Source organism: Cicer arietinum, chromosome 3 (assembly GCF_000331145.2).
Source record: "Cicer arietinum cultivar CDC Frontier isolate Library 1 chromosome 3, Cicar.CDCFrontier_v2.0, whole genome shotgun sequence".
Lineage (NCBI taxonomy): Eukaryota > Viridiplantae > Streptophyta > Magnoliopsida > Fabales > Fabaceae > Cicer > Cicer arietinum.
The window spans coordinates 75,546,412-75,556,239 of NC_021162.2; the positions used below are offsets into that span (position 1 = coordinate 75,546,412).

At 32.0% G+C, this 9,828-nt stretch overlaps 3 protein-coding genes across 3 annotated transcripts in view; 1 reads left to right on the forward strand and 2 right to left on the reverse strand.

Moving 5' to 3' along the window:
- Positions 1–1,256: 1,256 nt before the first annotated feature.
- Positions 1,257–2,226, reverse strand: LOC105851842 (uncharacterized). The gene is made up of 2 exons (XM_012714145.3): positions 1,623–2,226; positions 1,257–1,543 (listed from the first exon to the last, which is right to left on the reverse strand). Exons 1-2 carry the CDS (start codon positions 2,089–2,091, stop codon positions 1,464–1,466), a joined length of 549 nt encoding a protein of 182 aa, XP_012569599.1. The 5' UTR covers positions 2,092–2,226; the 3' UTR covers positions 1,257–1,463.
- A 2,274-nt stretch (positions 2,227–4,500) lies between these two features.
- LOC101505318 (receptor-like protein kinase ANXUR1) lies at positions 4,501–7,570 on the forward strand. The gene has a single exon (XM_004494653.4). It carries the CDS (start codon positions 4,679–4,681, stop codon positions 7,274–7,276), a length of 2,598 nt encoding a protein of 865 aa, XP_004494710.1. The 5' UTR covers positions 4,501–4,678; the 3' UTR covers positions 7,277–7,570.
- A 90-nt stretch (positions 7,571–7,660) lies between these two features.
- Positions 7,661–9,828, reverse strand: part of LOC101504355 (uncharacterized) — a 5,115-nt gene continuing 2,947 nt past the window's right edge. Inside the window, exons 8-9 of the mRNA XM_073366169.1 lie at positions 9,699–9,823; positions 7,661–8,228 (exon numbers count right to left, since the gene is read on the reverse strand). Coding sequence (XP_073222270.1) covers positions 8,067–8,228; positions 9,699–9,823 — 287 coding nt within the window. The 3' untranslated portion in view covers positions 7,661–8,066. The remainder of the gene's footprint in view (positions 8,229–9,698; positions 9,824–9,828) is intronic.

Genomic DNA, 9,828 nt, shown 5'->3' on the forward strand with positions numbered 1-9,828 from the left:
ATAGTTTTTAGTATTTGTCATATTTATAATATAAAAAAAAAAGGTACGTAATCCTTAGTTCAACTAGCAAATGTTGATATTGATAGGTTTTATTGGATTTAAACTCATAATCTCACACTTATGTAATCGGACCATTTTGTTCGTAGTTTTAGTTCGGCATACGGACTAAAAATATTAGCTTAAAAATAAAAATTTTTTCTCTCACTTTTAATATTTTTTAGATTGACCAATTCGAATGTATATCTTGATAAAATTAAAATCTTCAAATCAATCAATTTAAAAATGTATTTTAAATTTTTTTGATAATATAAAGGATGAAAAAAGAAACTAATTAAATTTTATTTATTCTAGTCCAATTTCAAAATCTCTACGTGCATTTCTGATAATTTTAAGAAAAAAAAATAACAATTATATTTTAATTTAAAAATTATTAATAAAATTATACTTAAATATGTTAATGAGGCATTTAGCTAAAGATTATAAAATTTTAAATTTTATAAATAGTTAATTTGGTTAAACTATTTTAAAAAAATTCAATTTAATTCATATTCAATATTATTGTAAAAAAATTATACATTCATGGAATCATATTTCATCAAATAAATAATTGTAAGAAATGAATATATCAAAATAGGATAAAAAATGAAAAGAGTAAATAAACTAAAAAATAAAATGGGTCACACTAGCCCCTTAGCTCACATAATCCATAGTGGTCAATTATGTAATGAATCATAGTTGACAACTCTAGCAACAATAATTTTGCACTCCTTTTTTTTTTATTAATTCATTGGATTTTTTCGTAGTAAAGTTTGAACGAGAGACATGTTTATAATGGATATACAAAAGATACTGTTATGAATAATAATATTAGTGGGTGTCATAAGTTGCATCGAAAAAAATAGTAGAAGATAACTATTGACAAAGATGATAATATACATTATTATTATTATTATTTTTATATTTTTATAATTCTATAATTCGTAATCTTTAAATAGAAATTTCAAAACATAAATTTGACATTGAATATATATTATTTTATCTTTATAAATATTTCTCATTTCTCAACTCCTCTAAATTTAAATTTTCTCTCATTTTCTATATTTTATCCTGATTTTGTCGGGGGGTTAATTTCATAACAAAACAAATTAGTTATCATATATAAAATTATGGAACCTTAAAATTTGGAGTCTAACTAAAATCCAAAAGCCCTATGTTAATATCTGCCGCTACGGCATAGAATAGTTCCTCCGGAGACAATCCGATCAAAGCACATATATTAAACATTTATATATATATATAAATTAAAAAATAAAGAAAAATAGAGCATTGATTACACCAAAACGTTCTAACCAATATACAAAACCCTCAAGAAAAGCTGCATTTTTGTTTTTTCTTTTCTCGCTCCCTCTGTACAAAACAAAAAAATAAAAAATAAAAAAATATGTAATGTATGATTCCCTTCATCAATGAGACTGCATTACTGAACAAGCAACAGCCTGAGCCCAGTGCCTTAATTTGGCTTTTACATGCGCTGGATCATCCCCTGCAACCAAATTACAATATTAATTAATTCCCTAAAATATATAATTTGGCAATTACGGTATTAATTATGTGATTATTACCTGGACTACAAATCTGCAAAGAATCAGAATCAACATTAATGGTGTTAGTAGAGCAGACAAAAGATGAAGAAGCACGACGGTGAGTAGCATGACGAGGAGCTGTAGGTGTGGATACCGGACTAGAAGACAGCTGGCGGTTAACGGCGAAATAAAGATCAAGAGCCGGCAACGTGTTACACAATTTCTGTCCATCTTCCTCATTGAATCCAAATCCCAATTCAATACATCCTCTAAGTTCATTTAGATCTTCGTCATCGCAATCATGAATGCTATTCCTTCTCCGTTGTGTTTGTCGCCGCCTTCTCTCCCATGCCATGTCTCCCGAAGTTCCACACATTGATAATTGCACACACACACGCTTCCTTTTCTTATACGATAATTTATTTAGACGATGTTCCAACAACTCCTCGTTTTCACGAACTACTCTGATTTCTCCCTTTTGTAATTCTAATATTTCTTGGCTACTCATAATATTATTATTGTAAATTTGTGGTGATGGTGACGGCGGAGGCAGTTAGCAATAGATGACTGCCTCGCCGTGCCGCGCCCCAGTGGATTACTTCTCTATGCAATTTAATTGAATTGAAAGAATGAAAGGTGAAAATGGAGATGGAAGGAAATATGTATGGTTAAATAGGAGTCTAATATTGGGGAGTTGAGTTTAATTTGTCTTTCATATTTTAACCATCCATTTATTTCGTAACTATTTGCGCCATTATACTCTCCCTGCGTTAAATTTATTTAGATAAAGTGAGTTGTATTGTATTGTAGTATCTATTTCTATTCTATTTTGTTTGTGGCTATCTTCATTTGGAGGGTGCCGCTGCTATATTTGAGCTCATTATATCTTTTTTGTATTGTCGTCAACCTGTATATAGAATATGCTTTCGATTAAATATACATAGTCACCAAAAATATCTTCCTTTGATGTGTCAAATCCTTTTAGCTTTGCTTGCCTCAGTTTCATCAGTCACAATATGCAATTGCGTCCCCATTGCAAAATTAGTAAAGAATTAACAATAATATTTTTACAGATATATAAAATTTTACTTATTATTATATTTTTAATAAATAATTTAAATATTTTTATATGTAATATCTTACACCATTAAAATATCCCATTTTTATGTTATGGAGGTTTTGTACCATTTAACTATATATGGTGTTCCGTGGCCACGCCATGGAGCTGAACCACACGCACTAGCTGCGCCTACCACCATTCATCAAATAACGCCTTGCTTCACATTAATATATCAATATTTTTTTTTTGAATCCTTTAACATATTCAATCAACAAAAACTTATCTGTGAATACATTCCTGCAACAAAATAAATAGATATAACATAATAGAATTAAATTTTATTTCAGTGATAGGATTTAAAAGTTAAAGAATTTTATTGTCATATACGGTAAATCTAATTTTTTACAATACATTACAATTATTCGTGAACATGATTTTAAAAGTAATTAGATTAAAATATGATCGAACACTAATGATTGACGGACAACGTAAAAAAATGTACATTGACAGTTTATATGAATTAAATCTAAAATTAAATAATAACAACAACAATATATTTACTTGTTATTAATTAGCATATATATAAAATGTATTAAATGAGAGTAATTTTTAATTAAGAGAGTGAGATGATTAAATTTTAATCACAAAAACATATATGAATGGTCATGGTTAAAAGTTATTTAGGTGGTACATAACTATTTTTAAAAAAATTATGACTTTTTATATTAATCTTGACCATACATAATTTGATCAATAGTTAATAACCATTACTCTCATTTGATATTATATATATATATTATATATATATAATTGAAATTAAATAATTCAATTATATATTTAATAATTCACCACAACATATGATCTAAGTTATAGACTCAAATCACTCTAAACTCGAAGAATGATAGGTGACACTCCTAAGTAGTAGATTTTCAGTATCCACCTCGTCTATACATTTGAGACAATGATTTTAGTGACGTCAATTCAACGAATTTTGTTTTGATGGGCACATTCATTTTTCTACTTTTTTCGAACAACCATCAATAGAATCACTTTTTCAGTCCGAAGAATAAAGAAGACCATGAATTTCTACTTCCACAAAGACAACGTCTATTTTCGTTACAATTTTAATAATTTTCAAATATCGGTCCATGGTCTTATATAATTTTATATAATTTTCTAAATGATATACAAACTTTCTAAAATTGTTATTTCTAAATGTAGACACATCATGGGAGTTATAATATGGTTTAGGGGAGTTGAATTGACAATGATGTGGTGGGTTCAACTCTCCCCTTAACAAAATTAACATACTAACTATCATTAACTATTTAAAAAAATGTAGACACATTGTTTTTATTGATGATAAGCACCAGTAGATGTGTTAGATTTTGCCAGATGCAATTAATTAGCAGCTAAAATGAAACTTGAACAGATATTACTATTGCACATGCTTTCTTTATATATATTGTCGTGAAGTATATAAGTTTTATGTCATTAAGATATATGTCATGAACTAAATAATTCTTCTCAACCTTGTTTCAGCATGTGTAATGATATAATGACAGAATGTGAACAAGTAGTAGTCCAAAAATTAATGAGGAATCAAATGCTAAATATAGCCAAATCGCATGAATCAAACTGAAACCACATTGTAACAAATCCAAATCATTCAATTACGGTTTTTCCTCCCCACCTCCCATTCTAATTAAGTATGAAAAAGAAGAAGAAAAAAACTTCAGAACAAAAGAGCAAAATACAAAAAAAAAAATAATTAGAAATTTCATTTCATCTCTTCCTTCTAGATAGCCTGGTTTGGTTCTTCCAACCCAGGTAATTCTTTAGTTTGCTTGAACCTCCATGAAAAGTTAAAATGGATTAAAACAACACACCGCCATCACAGCACAAAAGAACAGACCAACAAGCTATCATATTTTTTCGGGCTACAGGAAAATCTTTCTTGTCTTGCAAGCTATAACAAATTGTGACCAAGCTCTTTTTCCTGTATGCCCCCAACGCGTTTCTTTTCTCTTCAAACATGCATAAGCACATAAGTCTCTTGTTTTCTCTCGTGTGTTTCTCTATTTTTCTGCATGGCATTCACGGTGCCTTGATAGAGCAACCAGGGTCATTGATATTGGGTTGTGGGTTGGATGAAGGTGGAGCCAAAGATGATGATGGAAGGCAATGGAGCCCTGATAATAAGTTTTTGGCAACAGAAGGCGGTTCAAACACGTCGAAAGCGACATACCAAGACCCTTCCCTCACGTCTGTGGTTCCATACATGACAGCTAGAATTTTTACATCAGAAACAGCATACAAATTTCAAGTCCAACCTGACAAACGTTATTGGCTCAGGCTCCATTTTTACCCATCTCTTTATGGTAGTTTTGACCCCTCCAATTCATATTTCTCTGTTGATGTAAATGGAATTACCCTCCTCAGCAATTTCAGCGCTTTCATCACTTGTCAGGCCCTCTCGCAAGCTTACATTGACAGAGAGTATTCCCTTGCTCCTTTGAATTCAGATACATTGACTCTTACATTTAAACCTTCTGACAAGCAAAATGGGGCTTTTGCTTTCGTCAATGGCATTCAGCTTATTGAAATGCCCGAGTTGTTTGACTCTGCTGCTTTGGTAGGGTATGCAGACCAAACCGTGGACGTCAAAACCTTGAGTTTGCAAACCATGTTCAGACTAAACATCGGCGGACAATATATTTCTCCAGCCCAAGATTCTGGCCTTTCGAGGACGTGGTACGATGACACACCTTACCTATATGGTTCAGCCACTGGTGTCACCAACCAAGCTACCAAGAATGTCCAAATCAACTACCAGACCATGCCACAGTATATTGCTCCTCCTACTGTCTACTCCACATCAAGATCAATGGGTAATAATAAGGATGTTAACATGGGATATAACCTTACATGGGTTTTCCAAGTTGATCCAAATTCCATGTACCTTGCACGGTTGCATTTCTGTGATTATTATTATTTCAAGGTCAATGAGATTGTTTTTGATATCTTTGTCAACAACCAAACAGCACAAATTCAAGCTGATATTATTGGGTGGACAGGAGGTAAAGGTGTGCCAACTTATAAGGACTATGTGGTATATGTCCAAGACGGCCAGGGGGATGAACAACTTTGGCTTGCACTGCATCCAGCACCTGATACAAAACCAGAGTTCTATGATGCTATGCTCAATGGGGTGGAAATATTCAAGCTCAATGATACGAACTTGTCTGGCCCCAATCCTCAACCTTCTGACATGCTCCTCAAAGATCAAGCAGAGGAAACGGGTTTCCATGCACACAATGCATATGACAAGAACGCCGTCATTGGTGGAGCTGCTGGAGGTGCTGCGGGTTTTGCCTTTATGGCGGCAATATGCATTGCTGTCTACCACAAGAAGAAGAAAGTTCCGGGGTCAGTCACACACACAAGTTGGCTTCCCATCTATGGGAACTCACACACAAATGGCAGTAAATCCACGTCTGGGAAGAGCATTGCTAGTGCAAACCTCGCTGCCATGGCTCAAGGTCTTTGTCGCTATTTTACGTTAGAAGAGATAAAACAAGCAACTAAAAGTTTTGATGAGTCCAACGTTATTGGGGTTGGTGGATTTGGAAAGGTTTACAAGGGTGTCATTGATAATGGAGTTCTAGTGGCAATTAAGAGGTCAAATCCACAATCAGAACAAGGAGTCAATGAATTCCAGACTGAGATTGAGATGCTTTCTAAGTTGAGACACAAACATTTGGTGTCCTTGATTGGATTTTGTGAGGAAGATGACGAAATGTGTTTGGTTTATGACTACATGGCTCTTGGAACCTTTAGAGAACATTTGTATAAAGGCATCAAGCCTTTAGCTACTCTATCTTGGAAGCAAAGATTGGAGATCTGCATTGGAGCTGCAAGAGGGCTTCACTACCTTCACACAGGAGCCAAGTACACCATCATTCATAGAGATGTCAAAACAACAAATATTCTCTTGGATGAAAACTGGAACGCCAAGGTATCAGATTTTGGTTTGTCAAAAACTGGTCCAGACATGAATAAGGGCCATGTTAGTACTGTGGTAAAGGGTAGTTTTGGCTACTTGGATCCTGAGTACTTTAGGAGGCAACAATTGACTGAAAAGTCTGATGTATACTCATTTGGGGTTGTCCTGTTTGAAGCCCTCTGTGCCAGACCTGTTCTAAATCCTAATCTTCCAAAGGAACAAGTTAGTCTTGCGGAATGGGCATTGCTCTGCAAACAAAAAGGAACGCTAGAAGATTTGATTGACCCCCATATCAAGGGAACAATAAATCCAGAAAGCTTGAAGAAGTTTGTGGACACAGCTGAAAAGTGTTTGTCTGATTGTGGGACTGATCGCCCTTCCATGAATGATTTGTTGTGGAATCTAGAATTTGCTCTGAACCTGCAAGTAAACCAGGATGGTTCAACTCACTCTGCATCTCGCACTGATGAAAATGAGTTTGAAGAAATAAACTTAGGAAACAATGACATGGCAAACCATTACAAGAACCTGAGCCTTGGAAGTGAGCATGACATCAACCAAGATTCCAATTACAGTGAAAATCCAACTGACATATTCTCACAACTTGTTAGTCCAAAAGGGCGATGAAGAGAAATGCTCTAGATTGTTGTTTTGCTATTGGCTTTGAAGGAAGTCATGGAATTCAAGCAAATAAAACCAACTTATTAGCATTGCTTCAAAGTATATAACAGCTTCTATTACTATTACTAATGTATTTGTGTACTTTCTTATGTTTTGCCACATCTATTGAATATATTATTTGCTCAGTCAAGTTTAGTTTATATAAAATCTGAATATCGTTCATGTATAGTTATGTATAGAAAGCACTCGGATTGCATGTTGCCTGAGAAATATTATAGAGACCAATATTTTATTTGTGTATTTGTTTGCATGGATATGTTCATCAAGTTTATTTTTATATTATGTACAAAAAATGCTGCCTAAAAACTGATAAGAATTGCACAGTTGAAATATGAGGAATAAGGAACTTTGTTTCTTATTTTGAAGGCAAAACCTGCACTTAGTACAGCTTTTAAGGATTCAAATTCATGCTATCTCAAACCTGAAACTTTAAAAGAACAAAAACTTTTAATGGATGAGAAAGAGAATAACTAATTTCTTAAAATTTCATTTCTAGGAATACAATAATGTCACTATCTCTTTCTTTCGAAGAGGCAAGTAACTTACAACTTTTGTCATTACATGTGGTTGTTGAGGGGGGATATAAGGCCCCTGTCTTGCCAACGGAGAGTTTGAGTTTCAAGTCAAATCTTCCCTTGAAACCCAGTGACGATACTTTCAGGGGAATTTCCTTTGCATGGAAATGAAAGGAATCTTTGGTTACCAGAGGAGAGAGCCGCTTTATGAGCACCATAGCCTACTTGACAAGTTCATATACTTGGGCTGCATTAATTTTTTCTTCTGACCCCAAACCTGGGAATTGTCCAATATCATGACCTTCCAGTGGTTGAAACTCATGATTCAAACCAACAGCAAACTCTCCAGGATCAGTTCCGGGACTTTGGATACAGTCTGCAATCTGTGTCAAAATGTCCAAACACAATTTTGAGCAAGAAAAGGAAATTGTCAAGGCTTCACAATGTGGTAAAACTGAATTACTTGTGGTGAAGATGTCCAATTAATTAGCACTAGAATATAACCAACACGTTGCGCATAGTAATTTATAAAATTTTATTTCAATGTAAATCTTTTAAAAAGTTTCAATGTGATATTTATGATGTATAATTGTATTAATCTGACCGGAAAATAAATTTCAATATTTATAAGTTTATAAAAATAGTTGGATGTATATCAAAGGAATAAATAAAATGGAAACAATTGAAAAGTTTGTAAAAAGAAGAGTGATTTTCACACTAAAAAATATGAGCGATTCTTTGTATATATTTTGTTTTGTTTTAAACATTCAATCATCATAGAACATATATTTTGTAAGCATTGGTTTTATATGATCATTATTTTAATTTTTGTTTTAAATTTTATCTTGAATGTACTATTATTTATTTTTTCTTTTTTGACTAATTGAATGAACTATTAATTCTTATATTTTATGTTGCGTCTCATTTCCACATAAGTTTTGAATAACAAATTTTTAATTAGAGATGTTATGTCATATGTTTCTTTCAATGATATTTTATATTTTTGGAGTGTTTATAATAAACATATTCAAAGTACTATTTTTACGACAAAAGTACGAAATATTGTTGAGAATGATAACTCGTGATTATTTCTTTTTTATTATTTTGTTGTTAAATGAAATTCTGATCTAATTTATCCTTCATCCAATCTGTAAGTCTAATATTTTAAAATGAGTGTATTTGTTTTCATCAACAATTTGTATAAATAAATACTTTTTTTTGTATTACAAGAATAGAATATGTACCCGAGCGCTAATAAGAGAAAAATGAATACAAAATTGTATATTACTTTGAAAATATTTCATGTATAATTTCATATTTGTTTTTTTAAAAAAATATAATTTTCTGTATTTTTTTTTGCCAAGGTTTGCTAATTTAAATGACTTTGTTTCAATATTTTTTTCATTTATTTTAATTTAAACTTCATTGGATTGTTTGTGAATAAGTTTGATTATTGATTTTTAATATGAGATGATTATGTTTTTGTATATTTTGTGGTAATTTATGGTTGCTAAATTTTAATTATTAATTATTAAAATGTAATTAAAATATTGTGATATATTTATATGCAATGAATTAAAAAATGAACGGACAATTAAATCAAGTTTGTAATGGGAGTTATATTTTTTCTTGTTAGCTTTTTAATTATAAAGATATTAACAAAGAATAAATAGAATGGAGATTAAAAAATGAATGAATTCCAAAGATGTCACATCATACTATTGATTGATGTAGCAAAATTAGTGTTATATTGCATATAAGGATGTGATGTGTTATGTATATTGATATTGATATAAAAAACATTGTGGAGAACAAACCACATAAATCGATAGGTCAAAGTGAAAGTGGCATACTTGGTTAGCTAGAGCAATCCCACTTAAGACTGCTGCCTCTATATTAGAACCTAGCAGCCAATCACCACATATCCCAGCCCTTCCAAAGGGATCAAAGATGCAAGGAACTCCAGGTGTATTAGTCGGAAGA